We start from the raw sequence: 22,158 nt of genomic DNA, 5'->3' as shown, positions 1-22,158 counted from the left end.
CAAGACACAAACGGAAGTTGTGTAATTAAAAGAAAAAAGTTCGACGTATTACTACGAAGTAGCTCAATTTCCTTAACACTTTGACTGACACGCCGAAATCACATGTTTCACTCAGCACGCCACGGGAATATTTTTATTGTTCCAAGCATATAATGGCAAAATAATAATAAAATGACGATGTAAGACAACATTCTTCCCCTTATCTTATCTTATTAGTGGTCAGGGGAGGCCACTGTGGCGCAATTGATAGCGACGCATTATAACATGGCTTCGTTTATTTCAACAAACCAGTCGCATTCGTTATTTCGTCGCAAGCAAAACGTCCAGAATATATCGTTGAAACGTGTAGAAGATATTAGTAAACAGTATTTGCTCATTCTATATATGATAGTAAGGTATGTGCACACTTCTAACTTGAATTATATGATTATAAAGCAGCATTTACGATTATTTTCTAGTAATCTTAACTTAATGAAGAACGAAAAAGATTTCAATTTGAACGTTGAATCGCGAAAATTTTAAATATAATATAAATTAATATAAATTTTAAATCGCGAATTTTAAAAAGCAGGGAGGGCAGGGACACGGCGCAGCACGCGCTGGAGCTTTGTCCGGCGTGGGAGCTACACAGCTGCTCCCTGCGGCACGTCATAGGTGAAAGATTGACACACCCTCGGCGATTCTAGAAATGATGTTGAGAGCGAACCATAGGAATACGAGGCTGTCCGCCTCTTTAGCGAGCGAGCAGAAAGGGAGAGAAAGAAGAACTCTCACCCTTGTAGGATAACGCATGCAGGGGGATGGCGGTCAGGCAGCCCTAGAACCGCTTCATCGCCGTCCCAACGGACCCACGACTAAAACAGGGGATAACGCTAGGGGCAATGCCCCCCCCCCCTCCCTAGCATCAAATTCAACAGTCGGAGAATTATTAGGATTGGCTCGAACAAGAGGACGACGGAAAAGGGTGCAACTGAAGACAATTCATGAGAGGTTCCTGGAGCACTCCTGTCGTACTCTGCTGTTACCGATTATTAGCAGCAGCGGAGTGTTCATGAGGATTTCTTCATGTACAAAAAAAAAAAAGGTGGAAGAGTAATAAATAGCAAGAAGAAAAATACCGACTAAACAGTCGCAAATTCTTTTCATAGTTGCAACGTGAATCCCATAGAATTGGATAAAGTAAATTGATCGAAAAAATGACGAATGTTAATGTTACGCATCAACGCAACTATCCTGTTATCGGGTTCAAGAATGCGCATGGGTCGTGGCTTATTAACGCGTATATCGTCAGGCACATAGCTGTGCTGTGGTACTCCGGGGCACAAGGACCTCTGTTTTCGTGTTACCTAAGGGTAGTTACGGTACAAACACAAATTGCGTAGATTGGTAAAACCTCGGTTCGGTAATAAATAGAGTTCGCTTAAAAATAAAGAAACCTCGTTTCAAACGAATCAATGTGCACAGTGCACGACGTCGTAGTAATGATCAATGGCTTCTTCTTTGCAACTTGTAGCGAGTTAGACAATGAGTTTCCACTATATCTCGTTTATCTCACGAGTAACCCGCGCATCTCGCGAATTAGAAACGTAGTTTAAAGTTTCGATATCCAGTAAACCACTCGTGGCCATCAGCGACGTGTTTTTAACATTTTAGATCTTGTTTAGCAGATTCGCTTGTTTATGAGACTCTGTTGTCCTCTTTGATTTGTTCGCGCAGTATCGCCCGACGGAACGGAAATTGCAAGCTGCAAGCTGCTCTTGGCTTTATTTGCAAATTTATTCGTGCGCACATATTTCTAATTACGATTAACATCACCAAGCAAGAGCAACGCAATCGATTGTCACACGAATCTCTTGACACGTGCGATTTATGGCGAGAAAGAGGCAAAACCGTGTCGGCGGATTTGGCACGACTTGCAAATTGTCAGCGTTACACGGTCAAGTGAATAAATATTCGCGTGTCTATTTCGTTCGTCGATGGAAAAATTTTATCAGCTCTGTAACTGATACATTTTACGGCACGACGAACGATTTATAGCAAATTCTTAATGCTTACGATATAATTTACCAAGAGTTTATACCATCGAGTTTATAGCAGCTTGATCACAGGTCGAATATCCTGTCAAGGTATTTGATATTTCGAATTTACGTCTATATCGATAAAATCAGCAACACGGTAAAATGATACAACAGTTGCCCTACGCGTTATTTTATATATTTTTATCAATTGCGTAGCATCGTTTTAGAAAATTACTGTAAGAAACTACTAGAATTATTTTCTGTTTATTATTTTACGTTTTTCTCTAATTTCAAACACCACGATCAAGTTGGAATAAAGTTAAATTGAAATATATCGATAAGGAGTGAAATTGCATGGCATATGTGAAAAAATAGACGAAATAGATTTTCATGATCTTGATGGCGTAAAGCGTCAAGCGTAATACTAGCAATGTCAATACTAATGTCGATACCGGCAGTAAATTGATCTTGGTGGTTTAATGCACGGACAATCAAGTGCAACCGTGCAACATGCGGATTTAATCAAATTACATTAGAAAATTATGTATGTACACGAACGATACATGGCATATTTAACCCTTTGTATTCCTGTGTGGAGTGTGACTCGACATCAGTTTTTACCTCAGGAACTCCTTTGTCGAGTCCCACTAGACATTCTTTCAGACCCACCTTTTTTTGTGAAACGCGCGAAAAAAAGCCAGGATTGCATCCTGGAAGTTGTTCCAAGATATACCATACACTTAAAAATTACAAGGTACGACAATAGTGTGAATAAAACTGGTATTTAAATCAATTTGTTTCTTCCTTTGTTTATTTAAATTGTCTTCTTTTTTAGTTAAAGTAAATTTCAAATTGAATTTAAAAGCGTTGCGAGCTGCTGGTAACGAAATTGAAATAAAATTCAGAGTGGAAAGGGTTAATATCAAAGTCACCTAAAGAAATCGAAGTACCCGATATGATTGAAACTTAAAGACAGCCTCTCGTTTGACAAAACAATATTTTACCACTAAGTTCTTTTCTATCAGGTAAAAGCTAATTCTCGGATTATCGAAATCCACGATTACAAATATTAATTTCGACAAACGTTCTCGAGATCGAGCCTCCGTTCATCGATTAAAATATAAACTGTGTTTATCTGAAATTGCTCGTACATGCTGCGACGTAGAATCTTTTTTCAACGATGCTCGACAATTTCACTTTCAATTGTAAAAAATGTTACGCATCGAGCGGAAACACCTGACTCGAAACGATAACTGTAAACGATAACTTCATCAGAAAAATCGGAATGTTTCTATTTTTCTATATTTCGTAGAACTGGCGTTTCTCGTTCGTCGTTTAATTCGTGTTTTGAATGATGTTGAATTTGACGTTGACTGATCGAATAACGAGTGGATGAATTTGTAATAGAAAAGTATACTGAAATGATTAAAGGTATAAATATAAGGTATAAATTAAAGGTATAAATATAATATAATACTGATTCAGATCCTTAATCTTTTAGTATTACTAGAAAATGGAACGATAGGGAGCACGTTCATAAATTTATGGCAAAAGAATATTACCAAAAAAGGTAAGCTTCTGGCTTTGGCTAGAGGCTACAGGGAACATAAAGAGAAATCTGTTTATTAGTTTCTTTGTTCCTAGACCTTGCAACCCAGAATATAATATACATTCAAGGGTAGGATAATATGCGCCGCTCCTTATTTGCAATATATCTGCGTAATAGCAATCTCCAGGCCATGGATATACATAAATAAAGATGTAGAATTTTTCATGAAGTTACTTCAACAGATGAAATATACGATAAATCGCAAGTTAATCACTTCTAAAACAGCGTCTTTTTGTGATTTTTTTTTTAGAAGGAAAAGAAAGAAACGAAGTTATTGAATTTTGAGGTATGTTTTTATATATATTTAACGAATACAAAAAATTTCTTTTTATTTCTTTTAAAGTAAAAGAAAAATTATAACAGCGTAAAATTATTTCTAAGCCTATTTCATGGGCTGCATTTTTCAATCGGCGTGATCCTCCACTGAAACGAAGAACCAATAAAGGATTAAATTATTATATATTTTTCTTCTCGATGGACTAAAAAAAAAAGAAGGCGGAAAATAAAAAAATGTGTTTTTTAAGAAGAAAGAATAAACTTCAAGGTGCTATAACAATTATTTAAATCAACTTTTTGACAAACTTTTTTAGTTCATCGAGAAGAAAAATATATAATAATTTAATCCTTTCTAGTTTTTCCGTTTCAGTCAAGAATTACGAGGTGAATCTTTCACGCCGATTGAAAACGATTAGAAATCTGATATAATTTTTTTGTTAACATTAAAAAAAATTTGTTGTATTCGTTAAATATATATAAAGCCACACCTCAAAATTCAATAACTTTGTTTCTTTCTTTCCCTTCTAAAAAAAATCACAAAAAGACGCTGTTTTAGAACATTCTAATTCAGGACACCCCGTTAAATAATCATATCGTCGAAGTACGTAAGAATTTAAAGCGAGGATCAGCTTCGTGACAGAGCTCGTCTCTGCGTACGAGCGATGATAAGTCAGGAAAACGTTGATATTTAACTAAAAGTTATTACCGTATACGCGTAAACGTGTTCCTGTCGCATCTACTTCACGCGCTGCAACGCTAGGCGTTCTGACGCGTCATAATCTTTTAGTCGGCTAAATGTAATATCAATCGTTAGCAGAGACACGTGAAAGCATTTCGGAGTATTTCTATGTACGAGGATTTATCGAGAAAGATATTAAAAATACATTTATCAAACAGCTTACAGCTTAAACAACTGCACACGCCTCTCTGCCTGCGTCTTTACGTAGAAAATATTTTTTCTATCCAAGAGATGTACGCAGATTTTTCCAACTGACCGTATTTTCACTGTATTAAAAGGCTCTATACTACGAAACACGTAATACTTTCTACGAAACCATTTAATAACAAAAGCGACGTAGAAACGTTCGTTCTGTTGCACAGGCGAACGATCAAAATGCGTTTCTTTCATTTCACAGTTTTTACGGGATTCAGAGAGACCGCTGCGGATGTTAAACCGCGTTCGACAAATATGGCGGAAGACGATTTATCTAAAGTTGTCAGGAAACGAGAACAGTTTATATAATTGGAGTTCGTATAATGGAAGCTTACCAATTTTTCTCGCTACGTATCGCTCTTTGCTCGAATAATACCAGCAAACGTTCCGTTAATTGGGCGTTAATTAAAGTTTTGTTTCAATAAACGCATTTCTACTCTACTTGTATTTTTCTCGATAAATCCCGTGTACGCAGCGAACGCTGAAATGCTTCTACGTTTCCATGCTAACGGTCCATGTTACCATTTAGCCGACTAATTGTCAGTGATTAATAAATTGTGATAATTGCTCGATAAAAAGCGAGTGATAAGTGAATTTATGATACGATTAATCAGCTCTTCCAGATCTCTTTGAAAGCGTGTGCCTAGAATGTGTCGCAAAAGGTAAACGGTGACGAGTATACTCGTCAAACACGGAGTACGTGTGGCTGTTATAACGTAGAATGAAATTGCAACGAAACGACTGTTTTATCTTGTAATTTTATTAATGTCGGCCTAACATTTGGCAATGGCGTAACTCGTATGATGTAACTGAGTGAGAAAACGTTGTTTATAAAGCTTAAAGTGTCGTGTATGGTAATACCCCATATAAAATGTTTTATGGAAACATCGATGGATCTCGAAGAGGAGTTTCGCGTTTTATACCTTTCGCTGAAAAGGCGGATGCTAAAATAACGTTATAATCCACATTATATGCAGGTGAGAGGTCAGTGATAAAAGATAAAATGTGAAGACACGATGGATCTGCTATATTCTACGTTCCATCGAACCACGAAATATCTTGGAGCCTTTAAAGCGTACGGAACAGAAAATTTCGTTATCGAAGCAGATGAGAATGTAACAATGTAATGGTGCAAAATTACAATACATATATGCGATATAAGAGAATAAATCTGTTCGTTTCTCACTTGTCTTTTCAACAAAATCCATTATCTTTTATTATCGTAAGTCAGCAGCTAGAATATACGATTAATTCTAAAAATAGTGCAAGTGATTTAAGCATTTAAGAGGCACATTTTCGAACAAACTGCTCGTAAAATTGTACGACGCGTAAATCTCACTTTAGAAGATCGTATATTTTACGAAACGTTTTATTGCGTGTCGGAAAAATACTTTTTAACGCGCTCGAACGCCGAACGTCGAACGTCGAAACGCGTCTAAAAACGAGATACAGCGGCGATCGAAGGGAAGTTTAAAATTCACAAAACTGTGTACGATAACTGCACCTTACGTACTAATTGCGACTTTCATCACCAACAACGTTGAAGACAGTCATCCGTATCAAGCTTGTTCGCAATCCAATTCTTCTTATCAATTACAACTTTTCTTTTTTTCTAAAACTGTCGCGTTTCTTTTATCCTTTTTTTTTTTAAACTTCCTCTCGTCCTCCATCGTATACGACTTGCTGCAATTTCACAGCCACCGGCACGTACGTGCCACAGAATAGACGATTATCGTCGACGATTTTGAACAAATTTTAGAAAGAAGAAAACTTAATAAAATTCGTGATGTATCAATTTGAAGCTGCCTCACCTTATCCGCCAACGTAGATGAAGCAGTAAATACACCGACGTACGGATACTGTTTGCAACCACTGGGCGTCTACATTTCTTTTCCACCCCTGTCTTTCCCATTCGCCCACACATTTTTTCCCCCGTCACGTATCTCGCACACACGCGTGCGCTATACGCACATACGGAGAATTACAGCACGCGAACCACACAAATCAATCTCAATTACGAATTAATAAAGAAAGTCGATGTTTCCCGCGGAGATGATCCGCGAACTATATCTTCCGGGTATTCGGACGTGATTTCCATTTCGAGATACGATTTGGAATGCCAAAATGAAATTAGCGTGGAGGTTGCCTTGAAATTAGAGTTGATTGTGGAACAGATTGGAGTTTGTTACTGGCGACGGTTAGCAAACTGTGAGACGGATCGTAAAAAGGATTTCGTGCGGCGTATCCTCTGATTAATAGTCTTTTGAACTGTTCATTAAGACGAAACGCTGCTGGATAATGGGCGGAGAAAATTTTCTTGAAATCTGTTTTGCTCCGCAGGGGGTAGACGATCCAGGGATATTTTTGACTTGGACGAATTCTACCGACATCTATGGAGGCGTCTCCTAGCGAGCGATTCGTCGTAAGGTTGTTGGGGGCAGACCAATCGGATTCAAAAACCCGAGTAGGACGAATTGAAAAATTTCGAAAGCGGAACAAAACCAATTTTCATATCAATGACTGAATCTTTCTGACGATTGGAAAATTGGACGGTTTCCCGAGAATTTCGTGAAACCACATGTATATATGTCCGCGAATCTTTTCGTCGAGTCTGAAGAATAAATGCACGAATAGAAAATTAGATGAGAAACATTAGATCGAGGAAAGGCGTGGGAAACATTAAATATCTTTGCATAGACAATTTTTATCGGATTGTCGGGACGTTTTTATCGAAGTTTCAGTCCTTTTCTATTGCGATTATCTGTGTCGCGGAATGATTTACATAAAAATGAATTGAACAAAGGTGAATGTAGAATACGAATACTTTTGAATGTAGAATACGAATGTAGAATACTTTTCCCCAACTTTCAAGCTTTCCCTGCAGTAATATAAAGATTCACGTTCCCTTCGTACATAAGATCGAATGTAAAACTTCTAAATAAGAAAGCCAAGCCATCTCTTTGAAATCAGAAATGGTCGATCACTTGAATCTGAATCTTAACAAATAAACATAGATGGTGGCTTCAAAGGTTATTCGATATAAAGAATCTTCGAGTTCGTCATCGAATCTACATGCAATCGCGAAAGGTTAATCGCTGTTCCACGGAGTCTTTCTCGCCCGAAACATTTTACCCGTATTTTATTATGCATCGCTTCTAATTTGACCGACTTATCGAAACAAACGAAATTTACCTATTGCGTAAACTCTCTCGAATAGGACGATGAAAAATAATTTCCAAGCCGCAGGTAGGTAACTCATTGTCGGCGCATTGAAATTCAAATTCTACGAGACACCCGTACACTGCACAGATCGTGGACAGATGAAACATTGGAGGAGACAGAAACGCGAAATTATCGGTAGCGGAGAAAGGAGAAACGAGGTTAAAATGGAAATATAGAAAAAATGTATGAAAGAAGAATGAGTCTAAATATCACATGGCAGAATTGAACTCTTCAGGTAGGTTTCTCCTTTCGATAGACCAGAGGTTACGTGCACCGCATTTAAATGAAAATTGAATTTCCTGTATACGTACTACAAAGTATAGAGTAATTTGCCCATGCGAGATAAAATTTCAAAAGGAAATTCACCTTCATTCGCTTTCTCTTTAGTTCATTAGTTTCGGGAATAAATAATACAGACAGGTAATTCTATTTTACTTTTCGATCATTCTTTCGATCTTTACGTATTAAGCTCTTTATGTTGCCTGAATTTTCAATACTTGGGAAAATTATTCCCACAATCACGCAATCCAGAATTTCGATTAGTTTTTATTTATTTATTTATTTGAGACGTTAAATATTTCCAACTCTAATTTACTGTCGTTCGAGAAGAAGGCGCGAAAAAGTCGGGTTTAAATCGAATAGACGAGAAGAAGAAGGAATTTTATAACGTTTAAAGCCACGTTTTATTTAATTCTATGGAATAGGTTCGCGGAATATTTTCAATTATTCGATAAACTTAGTTTCTCGTTCGAGCATAAACATGCACTTGCACGTTTCGTCCACGCATTTCCTGCGATACCACGCTCAACGATTAACTAATTATATCATTGTAGAGTATATAGGCTTATTAATTAATATAATAAATTATTATATACTTCAGGTGAACGTACAAGCGCGCGTGTGTGTGATGACTTTATTCGAAAAAAAGAATTTGTTCTTGTCGTTGCGTTGTTCGTTCATTCATTATTCATCTGATTAGTAACATCTGGTTCTTAATACTCGGTCCTAATAGTAATAGCAGTAAGCTGGCTTAATTTTCCTCTAATTTTTAAAATAGTTTTAATATTCAACGCTGTTTAACATTTCATCCTTGGAACACTCTCAGTACGTATGTATAAATAGTGTGTACGTGTGTATTTTTTATCGTAGTTTAGGGTATCTTCCACCTCAATTTCCAAATAGTTTCTTTTAAATTCATTTTTATGAAACAATACTGACACGCAAGAAGGGTGCATCAAACAGTCTTCGACTGTTACTTCCTCGTCGATTATTCCACATCACATGGAAATATTATTTGAAATTTTTATATTTACATTGTGGATATACGAATATTTATATTTTTACGGTCACACTAAAGTGTTAAAACCCGGACAGATATTTGTCGTACTTTTTAAATATCCTAACGAAGATTATACTTTGAATGTCCTATATATCGTTGCATATTCTGTGAATTCTATGCATCCTTAAATTCTATTACTCGCTTCTTTTATCTTCCGAATCTTTAAACATTTCCCACACGTATACGTGTCACAATCTGATTGTTTCGCACAGAACATGAAACCGGTATACCTGGTCGTTAAAACGTCACCAAATTAATAGTGAAACGAACGAATGATGATATTCGTCACATCGTTATTGCTACTTCAACCAACAACCAATCTCGTTCTTTCTGCTCGAGTAAAAAGTCTCGTTAAAAATACCAGTTTTTATTTTATATAAAAAGGAAAAAAATTCCGACCTTACGATATTAATTCTATGCTAATTGAACGTAATTATCTTCGAAGAAATTGGCTTGCGCGCTTCTTATGCATAAATGCAGCATTTCCGCGTAAGCTGATTCGTTGTTTGCTAGGTCGCGATTTAGCGAGCTATCGAGAGTCAAAAAGCAATTTCGCTTCCTTTCTTCGACCCTTGTTCCAATTGGACCGAAACTACGCTCGTTACATCGACGGAAAAAGTACGAAAGATTTCGCAAATCGGAGGAGACGACGCTGGGAACAACGGAAAAGTTCCTCGAAACGTTTATCCGTGGTCGTATCTCGTGCGAGTAATTCCAATCGATGCCCGGGATAAGCGTGACCCGTATTCCATACCGCTGGGTGTTCATCGATGTCACTGAAATTTTCTCTCGCTTTCAACTTCTCTACGCTAGTTAATAAAGCGCGGCAATCGTTGCAGGGTATCTCTCCCACGCGTTTACGCCGAATCGCCTACAACATGAACCGATATCGCGCCTTTTTTCCTTTACTATTGCGCAGCTTCAACTACGACCTTTCCGCGACACGTATTTCAATGCTAGCGGCTGCGACAAAAGCCGCATGAAGCACGGCGAATTAAAAGCGCGTCAGAGTAACGCGGAAAACATTGTTCGTAGTTTTCGTTAAAAAATGATTTGCAAAGGAATTTTACCGTTGCAAAAACGGTGTATGTAAATGGTGGAGATAGGAACAAATGGATAATAGATTTTTTCTTTTGTAGCGCGGGCGATAATATTTAACTTTATCAGGTAAATAGAATACCCGCTCGTTCGGCGAATTTTGTTTTACGATCGAGCCCCTATGACTTCAAAAACCTGCACGAGGCTGTAACAATTTTCTTTGATTCCTTTCGTTTCGCTGCCTCCTATAAGTGAAAATAATGCTTGCTTTAACTCGAATCATCTACACGTCCGGATACGTTATTTTAACTCTGTAACTCGAGTTTAGAACACGATCTAACCCAGCCCAGACTTCTACATGGCCAAGTTTACCTGTGCGAGTACAACTTCCATATTGCCGCTACTCTAACAAGTTGCTCTCTGCAGCTCCAACTTTTCCAGCTATACGTTACGAGCCGTCAGCAACCAATCTTTCTTTCTATTGTTGACATTGTCTGGAATAACCATAAAGATATAGAAATACAGAGTACGAGGGTCGTACGTTACCGTGTAAATGGATGCGATATGAGAATGGGAAGAGAATGCCCTGTTAGACGGATAAAGGCGCCTTTTGTCCTTGTTCAACGCTAATCTTACCAAGCCCGGTGAAACGACATAGAAAATTTTATTTAAAATTGTGCATTTGCCCTTATTCATTTCGTTAAGAGTTAGTGTTAATCAGGTACGATGGTTAATCTGTGTTACACACTTACGTATGTAGCTGCGATAACAAAACTTTCCAACGGTTTCGTCGATACAAGTATAACATCGAAGCGTAAGTGAAAATAGGCCTAACCAGTCATCGATATCCCTACAATCCCTCCACCGAATATTTGGAAAAAGGCGTGACGAAAATGACGTTCGAAAACGAAAATTCGTTTCCTTTTGTCGTCTCTCAATATCCCCACTACGCACGCGGTTGGTAGGCATCCGCTACCGTTGCCACGTGTCAACGGTCAAGGACGAAAGTGACGTTCGAAAACGAAAATTCGTTTCTTTTTATCGTCTCTCAATATCCCCACTACGCACGCGGTTGGTAGGCGTCCGCTACCATTGCCACGTGTAAACGGTCACGGACGAAAGGACGTTCGAAAAGGAAAATTCCTTTCTTTTTGTCGCCTCTCAATATCTCCACTACGCACACGGTTGGTAGGTGTCCGCTACCATTGCCACGTGTAAACGGTCACGGACGAAAATGACGTTCGAAAAATAAAATTCCTTTCTTTTTGTCGTCTCTCAATATCTCTACTGCGCACGCGGTTGGTAGGCGTCCGCCACTATTGCCACGTGTAAACGGTCACGGACGAAAATGACGTTGGAAAAATTAAATTCCTTTCTTTTTGTCGTCTCTCAATATCCCTACTGCGCACGCAGTTGGTAGGTGTCCGCTACCATTGCCACGTGTAAACGGTCACGGACGAAAATGACGTTGGAAAAATAAAATTCCTTTCTTTTTGTCGTCTCTCAATATCCCCACTACGCACGCAGTTGGTAGGTGTCCGCTACCATTGCCACATGTAAACGGTCACGGACGAAAATGACGTTGGAAAAATAAAATTCGTTTCTTTTTGTCGTCTCTCAATATCCCCACTACGCACGCGATTGGTGGGCGTCCGCTACCATTGCCACGTGTAAACGGTCACGGACGAAAATGACGTTGGAAAAATAAAATTCCTTTCTTTTTGTCGTCTCTCAATATCCCCACTACGCACGCAGTTGGTAGGTGTCCGCTACCATTGCCACGTGTAAACGGTCACGGACGAAAATGACGTTGGAAAAATAAAATTCGTTTCTTTTTGTCGTCTCTCAATATCCCCACTACGCACGCGATTGGTGGGCGTCCGCTACCATTGCCACGTGTAAACGGTCACGGACGAAAATGACGTTGGAAAAAAAAAATTCGTTTCTTTTTGTCGTCTCTTAATATCCCCACTACGCACGCGATTGGTGGGCGTCCGAGACCGTTGTTACGTGACAACGGTCAAGGACGAAAGTGACGTTCGAAAACGAAAATTCGTTTCTTTTTATCGTCTCTCAATATCCCCACTACGCACGCGGTTGGTAGGCGTCCGCTACCATTGCCACGTGTAAACGGTCACGGACGAAAGGACGTTCGAAAAGGAAAATTCCTTTCTTTTTGCCGCCTCTCAATATCTCCACTACGCACGCAGTTGGTAGGCGTCCGCTACCATTGCCACGTGTAAACGGTCACGGACGAAAATGACGTTCGAAAAATAAAATTCGTTTCTTTTTGTCGCCTCTCAATATCCCCACTACGCACACGGTTGGTAGGTGTCCGCTACCATTGCCACGTGTAAACGGTCACGGACGAAAATGACGTTCGAAAAATAAAATTCCTTTCTTTTTGTCGTCTCTCAATATCTCTACTGCGCACGCGGTTGGTAGGCGTCCGCCACTATTGCCACGTGTAAACGGTCACGGACGAAAATGACGTTGGAAAAATTAAATTCCTTTCTTTTTGTCGTCTCTCAATATCCCTACTGCGCACGCAGTTGGTAGGTGTCCGCTACCATTGCCACGTGTAAACGGTCACGGACGAAAATGACGTTGGAAAAATAAAATTCGTTTCTTTTTGTCGTCTCTCAATATCCCCACTACGCACGCGATTGGTGGGCGTCCGAGACCGTTGTTACGTGACAACGCGACGCCCACCAATCGCGTGCGTAGTGGGGATATTAAAGGGCGACAAAAAGAAACGAATCGGATCAAGAAAACATTTGTTGAATCAAGAGTTGTACGTAAAGAGTCGAAAACGAGAATTGTTAATAAATATACTATTAAACATCTACACATCCTGCACCAAATAACCTCAGGTATTTACCGTACGAATGTGCGTGCGTTATTAGACGAACGCATTATATATATATATTTCGCATTTTCAGTCTTCGTCGTCGTCAATCCTTATCGTTTTAAAAGTCGTACGGTTCCAGAGCATTTGGTCGCAGTCGCAGACCTTTCGGTTAGCGAGCTCGTTAGCGACTGTCTTATGAAACTCTGGGCAAAGAATCACGAGAACAGCGTGCGGATGGCGAAGAATGAACCTACAGTTTTAGGTCTGAATTTAGATCCCGAACGATCGGAACCACACTGAGACAGACGTCTGTCTTTCTTTGTATATTTACGCAAATAACGCGAGACGAAAAATGTAAGACGCAAGTTGTATCCCAACTTCTTCGAAGGTCGACGTCAGACGCATATCGATGGAAGCTAAAGGTTTTTCGTCATTGCGCCAGTCATTTCCACCGTGTTTTTACCAACACCTGTCAAATTGGCGGGCAAAGGAAAACGCGTATCTTCTTTCCAAACGACCAATCTAATTTAAAATAATTCGGTGTTGGTTGCACGAAGCAAGGGATTTGTCTGGAATAAAATGTTTTAGCTATCAAAGATACAATGGCCAAAATGTTTTTAAAAAAGATTTAATTTATTTATACGATATGAAGCTGTTAGTTGTTGCGACCTTTCTGAGAAGCGTGTTAAAATGCGTCGCGAAAAGTAAGCGACGACGAGTATACTCGTGAAACGTGGAGTATGCGTGGCTGTTATAACACAGAATTAATATTCCGCGGATGCTCTGACAAGCATATAGCCTGAATTGCCACGTATTTTTCGAACGATTGAAAAGATCCTTTGGTTCTAATTTGCATTTCTACTCGAAATACGTTTATCGAATTATACAGGCACGATTTTTTCTTCCGCAAACTTTTCCCATATTTCACGCAACTTGAATATCCATTCTTCCAGAACCTCTCAGGCTTTCCGGCGGGAAACTTTTCAATATGATTTTTTACATCGTCCAAAGAGTTAAAAATCCGAACGAACTTTCCCAGCAGCGTTTAACACGTGTAATATTTTATTAAAAATCAACGAGCATATTTAAAAACATTTACAGTAACGTTTTTTCAGCGTGATATGCTTAAAAACATAAATGAAAACATACTTGAAATTTCCTCAATGGAAAGGTACTAAGCAAAGCTTTTATTTTATTAAATTCCTTAAAAATCGGAACGAATTTTCCGACCAACCGATATTATACCTAATACATCGATAACGATTTCGTATTATCCATCGTATCCATCGTATCCATTCGTATTACACATCGAAGATGTAAAGGAGATTGCAACGATTTGTCTAAAAGTTTGTGACCTTCACGGGTGAACGAAATCCGATATCTCCGAGAAAAAGAACGAATTAGAATGCGTGCAAATGACAAAGAGGAAAATTAATTGTTTATCCTTTCGCGTAGTCGATGTTCTACTATTCTGTCAATTTGACATATTTGAAACGAGAGACGCATTAAGTCGCAAAAATGACAGGGGTTGATCTTTTGCGTCGAATCAAACGAATTCGAAGGGGAACCTTAAAATACCAACGTTTCCTGAAAAGATGAACGCAATTCAACCTTCGTACTCCTTCGAATTTCCGCTTGTCGAACCTCATTTGCTCGACGTTTTCGATAAGAAGAAACCTCTAGAACTCGGAAATTTTTGCTCATCCCTTGGGCTTCGAGCTAACAAGGTTCGACTTTAGCATTTTACGTTATAAACACTTTACATACATAGAGGAAAGTGGCCAAATATGGAACAGGTCTCCCTTTCTTTCTTAATCCGATCGATGATGAATGTCTGCCAAACGACTATAGGCTACTTCACTCAGTTAGTCGTTCATTTTCTGAACGTTTATTTTGCCAGAAACTATTTTCGCTAAATTTTAGATTTATTATTCTGATGGCAAAATGTGGATCATCGAGTAGTCAAACAATTTGATGCTCGGATCTCGATGATTGCGAACAACTACATTTCTGTTCTGTTAACCGATCTGAGTGTTCCATATTTTACCTTTTCTGCGATGTCGATTCGATATTAAGAATTTATTTATAACGTTAGAGGTATAAGGCTAACACTTAGATGGAGCGTAATTACAAGAATCTTTTACGTATCGCAACTGAAGGTAAAATAACAAAAAAAGAATAAAATAAAAGAATAATAAAAATAAGGTTTTGCGTGTGTGTGTGTATGATTAAGCGAGAATACAAGGCAAGAGGGAGGATAATTATTGTAAATCGAGTTTATGGCCAGCAGTCTGAACATAAAGTATACTACGTTGCAAGCTACGTATGCGAGTGAACGTAAAAACTGTATTACTACCGTTACGTTACAAGGCACACGCACGAGCGAAATGACAAAGTTAGGATAAAAAGATTAGAAAATAAAACCAAGCACGCTGTAATGGTATTTCGCGACGTATTTTATTCTGTAACGTTATATCTGGTATGGTTATAGCTTTCGATAAAAATCACGTGACGTTGCACTTTGTACAGCAAATCAACCGTTTCTCATATTTCGAAATATACACATAGCGTTTTATGCGTAAGGAGAGATAAGAAGCACACGGGACACTTGTGTACGTACGTTGTAAAGGACTTTCAATTTTGCATATGTGTCATCACGCGTGAAATAACCGGACCAAAACAGTGGATACGGCGATATGTTTTTGACACGGCCAACCAGCGTTTGATTTGCGTTGAAATCAAATTTTTCGGTTCAATTTCACCGAAACTTCGCGCTGAAATAACGCGTGATACACATAGCTTGCATTTCACTCTCAATATTATTTTGATCGATATCCGAGCCGAAAGTACTTGCCATTTCGATTTAATAACGCACTTACGTATTTATATCTCATTTATATGTGTCCTATGGTTTTAAAAATATTACGAGGCTGTACATGACGATAACAAGCGAAACGAGAAAGTAGAATATTGCTTGACTTTCGATGTTACATCGATGTTTTAGCTGTATATTCTACGATCGATGGAAATTCGCCAAGCACAATGAAATTTGAATTTTAATCAAACCTTCGAACTAAAAGTATCTTCCATTTCGATCTCATAATACAAATTCTATGCCATATATTCGTCATGTCTTTTAAAATATTATTCTCCGATCACGATCAAACAATAACAATAATGACAATGACGTAGAATACATTTAACTTTGCATATTATATCCGTTATTATATATTCTAATATTATATATTCTGCAACCGATTAAAATTTCCAAAGTACAAATCGAATTTCAACTAAAGTTGATTAAAATCAACTGTTCGAACCGAAGGTATTTTCCATTTTGACTTAATAACGCAAATAATAACAAGAATACTTATTCATATTTTTTCTTCTGTCTAAATATTATTAAAATCATGCAAGGTGGTGTGCAACGATAATAAAAAAATCGAGATGACAGATGTGGCCCTTAAACGCATAACTGCGCAACTATACGTGCAATTCCAAGCATTTCAATAACAGTCCCCGGAGTAGGAAACACTTCAAGTATGCGCTATCCTTGAATGAAGGAGTTAGACAAACTGACCGTCTACTCATTGTGGAAGCGCTCGATAATTACCAGTTCCTGGCGATTTTCTTCCTTACCGGTGTCTTCAATGAAAAGTTAGTCCATGTATATTACTTTAAAGATTCAACCGGGATAATTAAGTTTCGAAAGTCCTTTAGACGCAGTCGTTTTACGGAAGCCGGAAAAAGAAGAGAAATTAAATTTCGTGCTACAACGTTCGTATAAATATCAGATTTTAGATTCAAAGTTTCCAATATATATATTTTTCGATCTTTTTTTTTCTCCATTCGATATGATGATTACGGTGACTCGAAGTTGTTCCCATTCGTTAGAAGATGCGTATGTACTAACAATTAAATAATTTCCTTATAAAAGGAAAGAAACTTTTGGGACAAAGTAATATGTTCCTTCTTACGATAAAATACCCACTGTACGTAATATTTGCGCGCAACGATGGTAACAATAATATTAATTTCTTGATCCTTTTTTGTTTTTATTTGTACAAGATTTACGATAGTTTCATTAATATAATTGCTCGTAATTAACGACATTAAAATGCGATCGATCGATACTCATTGAAGACTGGGTTGTTTAGATTGGAAATTTCCATAACATTCATCCCTAATCATCTATGCAGATTCCAGATATGTACCGTTATACCGTGTTGCGTGAACAATGAAATAAGCGTAACCCGTATCATCGGTTGACACAGCCAACATAGTTAAGGTAAACCAATTAAGGCAACGAGTTAGTAAAACGATTACCCTTCACGTTTTCTCCACGTTATAATCGTGTACGATCCGCCTACCATGAGAAAGGTTATTTGGCAATAGACAAAAAATAGTAAAAAGTCATGTAACAACTATAGCAAGAATCCGATATTAACCGGTTAACCGAGTCATTTTTTTAAACTAGTTTTTTAAACGTAATTTATTTTTAACGGAAATTAAACGTCGCGTAGATAAAAGAACAGCAATTGGTAATTTGTGTACTGTTCGTGGATTTCTAGCCATGGAACGTTAAAAACATAGACAGTTAAAATACTATAATAATACGAATCCGACAGACAAGCAACGATAATTTATTGAAAATTGGTAATGAAAAACGAACGGAATTTGATGAAAATTAACAAAACTTTTACCTCGTAATAACGGTATTATTATACCATCGAATAAGTAAAAAATTAACACTCACCAAGAAAACGGTATAAGCAACGAAGATTTACAGCTTGGCCTTCGCGAGACAATAGTCGTGGTTGGCGCCAGACAAGTGGTCGAGAAGAGTATGCCCTACTGCACAGTCATAGGCATAGATCGTGCACCCGAATTGTCCCGTCTGTCGATGGATATTACCTGCAACGACCTCCGTGATACATTTCTTGCGCTACGCGAATAGGTGCACCTGTTTGCGTGCCACTTAATATCGCGTACGCACGAAACAGCTCGAGAATTATCCACGAATTCTACGAATTCGCAGTTACTAATCGCTTACCAAACGTCGATTATGTCGTTAGCGCTTGAAAAGACATTCGAATGTAATTGTTGCAAAAGATAAATGAGCTTTGTAAAATAAACGGTCCAATTCCTATCGCGTTCACAGTCGAAGCGGTACTGTGAGGCTCGTTGCGACCCGGCGTCCCTTTATACGATCGACCCCCGAGCTCAATAGCCAATCAGCGTTACGCATTCTCCAACGTTCAAAATCCTTCCGTTGGATCCACGGACGGCCGATGTCAGTTATGTGAGGGGGTGGAAAGCACTTTTGGCGGTATTACATGTTGCTTCGCTGTAAACATGGACGATCTGGATTTAATTCAATTATCCAAAGCGAGGGAAACGGCGTTTGAGTGGTGGCGCGAAAATTACCGATTTCGTTGCGCATATTGACAAAGTTATGGCGAGGGATCTGTATGGTATGTACTATATAGCTTTTCTCGCGGGCTATGTTTCTTTATATTGTATATCGAAGTACGCACCTAACGTTTCAAGAGAAGCTTTGCATGCCTTGTATAACTTGAACTGTAGTTTAGATTTACAACTTTACTTTAGTCTTTATGTTTTCTTACTTTTCAAGAGGTAATCTGCGATACTTGTAAATAGATACTACATATATATGTACGTTAACTTGTAATGTGTAATATTCCTGTTTGGTTAGGTCTATATTTTCTAATGTGACAAATATGTGTATGGTGGCCATCTTGTACAAGTAAACTGATATTATTAGCGTAATTTTACAAATTACAAGTCATAAATTATTCCTTTTTCCAAACAAGGAAATATACGAGAAAAAATAGAATAGATTCTTACGATTATTTTTGTGAAGTTTTGAAAAAATCATGTATTTAAGTATTCACGAGAAAGGGGAGACAGAAAAGAAATGCAAAGATGGAAAGTTTCGAATATGTAAAACGTAGTGAAATCCGTAAATGATTTCATAACTGCTCTTGAACATTTCTTACAAACAAACGAGTCATCTCATACTTTCCTACAGGAGAAGGACATATTCATCAAAAAAAATTCCATTGATGTTGTCTATGAATGCTTATGCATCCAGCGAAGTCTGTGATTATTTTCTTTATCTGGAAACATACGTTATAGTTTTGAAGTTATAGTTTTACATTATTTGTTCACAATCGTTATAAAAAGACCGGAAATGTATTCAGGTCACGCACATGCTTTACTGCTTTATACGTACCATCGATGTTAAAAAACAACTCGTACCGAAAGGATTAATATAATTTTTATTTAAATTTTTTGTTTCGTATTCATAGACGAAAACTGTTGTGTTGTTTGTCCGCAAATATGTAAAACGATTCCATTATATTATAAAGTTCTGAAAATCGATAGTTTTCGTTATACATTTCGTTAGTTAAAATAGTTAAATGACTTTCCAGAAACAAATCATGCTTCATGGACATTTTGAGCTTAGTTAGCGTAAAAATTAAACCTTGTTCTGTAATTAGTTGTTACATGAAATTAAATGGATTTCAAGTAGCTGGTATGTAAATGATACTTAAACTAACATGTAATGCTTAAATCGTAAAATAAATATACATGTAAAATCAGTTAAATTTAGGGAATCAATATCGATAAACGCGAAGCTATAAATAACATCTTTAAGTCAAAGATTATTTGAAAGAATTTCAATTTCACTTCAAACTTGAAAGGATATTTCAGATCAAGTAAATAACAAATTTATACCGGTATAGTGATCGCATGTTTCTTGAATTCAAACAATTTGTGTAATCGGTACGAGAATGTATGCAATATGGGATATTAAAGAGAATCGCATTAGGCATTATTGCACCATGTACGTCATAAATCGTCGATGGAAGCTCTGAAGCGGGCAAAAGAGTTTATAGCTTCGATAAATAAACTGTTCTTTGTAAATGATAGGTTAAAAAGTAGGTAATCAGCATTAATATCAATTGGATATTCCATCGAATAATTTTAAGGATCTTTGTATTATAACATATCCTTTAGATAAAAGATAATTGTTAGTTTTATATCGAAGAATCCACAAGTGTTTCTACAGTAACAAAGTAATTAACGTTTCCTTAAGGGACTAATTCTTGTTACAGATTTCTTTCACCTTCATCTTTGAAATTATTCATAAATTATATTTATATCTTTCAAAAAATCACATCCTAATCCTTAATAATGCTCACAGTTTTGTAGTATTTAATATCTTTTGATTTATTCGAGATTTCTTCAAATCTAATACAGAATTCAAAATGTTTCACGTATTTATTATAGTCTATAGATTATGCTTACAGACTTGGTTCATGTATGTACGTATGTGTATTATACATTATTGTATTTAAGAATTTATATGATCGTCCCATGAAATACCTCTAGTCTGTAGGAAACAGTCTGTTGCTACTATGGTTTAGATGAAAGAATATTATGACATGTCGTTTAACTGTGTGATACCATCTATTAATGTACCAACGATGACTTTAATGACGGTCTAATAGATATTGCGCTACAACTTTGATCGACGTGACTTATTTCTATGATGCACTTCGACAAGCTGATTTCAGCCAAATCAAGTCAAACGAAGTTTCTTGTGTTTAATATTCATATAAACTTACTATGCATGTACGTAGTTTGTTTCAGTAGCATCTACGTAGTTTAAGAAACTAGTTGATGACGTTATTTCAATAACACAATCATAGTGGTTTTTAGAATAATCATGATTCGAACGCAGACTATTAGGGGATGATATGTTTTAAGAACAAAAATTATAGTTTTCCCTTCTAAAACATGAGATCGAGATTGAAATAATTTTGAAAGAAGAGCGAAATAATTTTAATTCTTTAACCATTTAATTCTACCTTAATAGCAAAATACAAGAACGTGTTAAGTATACATTATTACTAATTTAATTATTTATATCACTAATAAACAATATTCTTAATTCGCAATTCTTATATTATTTAACTATACTATTAATGAAATGATTTTATATAACTTGCAATTCAATGGAATAAAAACATGAATGAAATATTTAAACATACCTACGTACATAGATTTCCAATAATTTTAAGTAACTTTATGAATTAACACGTTATAATATATTTTGCATATATATACGGTATATATCTGTTACATTTATCAAAAATGATTCTTGTTCAATTACATTCGCCACTTATATCGCGGAAGCGTAAAATTATTTCAAACAATATGAAAATAATTTATCGTGAAAAATATTTTACGTATTGTTTCTCGTTTTTATCGTAAATTAAGCACGTTCCCATTTCTTGCCATAAGAAATAATGGATAATCGATAACAACAGCGTAACGAAAGTAAAAATTATTGTTCATTCACGTTTTGAACGTAATTTTATCAGCTGTACTTTTTCAGCTACTTTGATTTTACTTAATTTCAAAGAACATATTTAAAGAATAGCTGGCTTAACGTATAAAATATAACGTCGAAACATTACCGCGACTGTCTTGAACAGATTTCCGCCTGTAGATGACTTTAAACGTTTCCGTATCTCGTAATTTGCGAGAAACGAATCTCACATACATTTCTACGAGACCTTGCTCTGTCCATCTTGCAGTTCCTTCCTTGATTGACTTTCAAATTTCCCCCTGGATTCTAGGCTGTTTCTGTCATATAGAGTGAGGAGTTCGCTGGCCCTCGAAGCAAAGAGACAAGCACATAGAAAGTCTGCCTTTGGGGTTGGAAGTAAGCATAATTTACGATACGATGGTCTAATCCCTTCATCACGCTTGGAATATACATGGTTGCCTGTAAAAGGACGCAGTTTTATATTCAGCAAGTTGCAAAGAAAAGATCTA

At 37.1% G+C, this 22,158-nt stretch overlaps 2 protein-coding genes across 2 annotated transcripts in view; both read left to right on the top strand.

Annotated features, from left to right (window-relative positions):
* The window catches only part of LOC126926830 (A disintegrin and metalloproteinase with thrombospondin motifs 3-like), a 305,556-nt gene that overhangs the window by 139,810 nt on the left and 143,588 nt on the right, over positions 1-22,158 (top strand). The gene's annotated exons all lie outside the window — the stretch shown is intronic.
* Positions 18,521-22,158, top strand: part of LOC126926807 (uncharacterized) — a 29,776-nt gene continuing 26,138 nt past the window's right edge. Inside the window, exon 1 of the mRNA XM_050743181.1 lies at positions 18,521-18,761. Within this exon, the coding sequence (XP_050599138.1) occupies positions 18,743-18,761 (19 nt within the window). The 5' untranslated portion in view covers positions 18,521-18,742. The remainder of the gene's footprint in view (positions 18,762-22,158) is intronic.

This window comes from Bombus affinis, unplaced genomic scaffold (assembly GCF_024516045.1).
Source record: "Bombus affinis isolate iyBomAffi1 unplaced genomic scaffold, iyBomAffi1.2 ctg00000059.1, whole genome shotgun sequence".
NCBI classification, from domain to species: domain Eukaryota; kingdom Metazoa; phylum Arthropoda; class Insecta; order Hymenoptera; family Apidae; genus Bombus; species Bombus affinis.
This window is presented reverse-complemented; position numbering and strand designations above follow the sequence as displayed.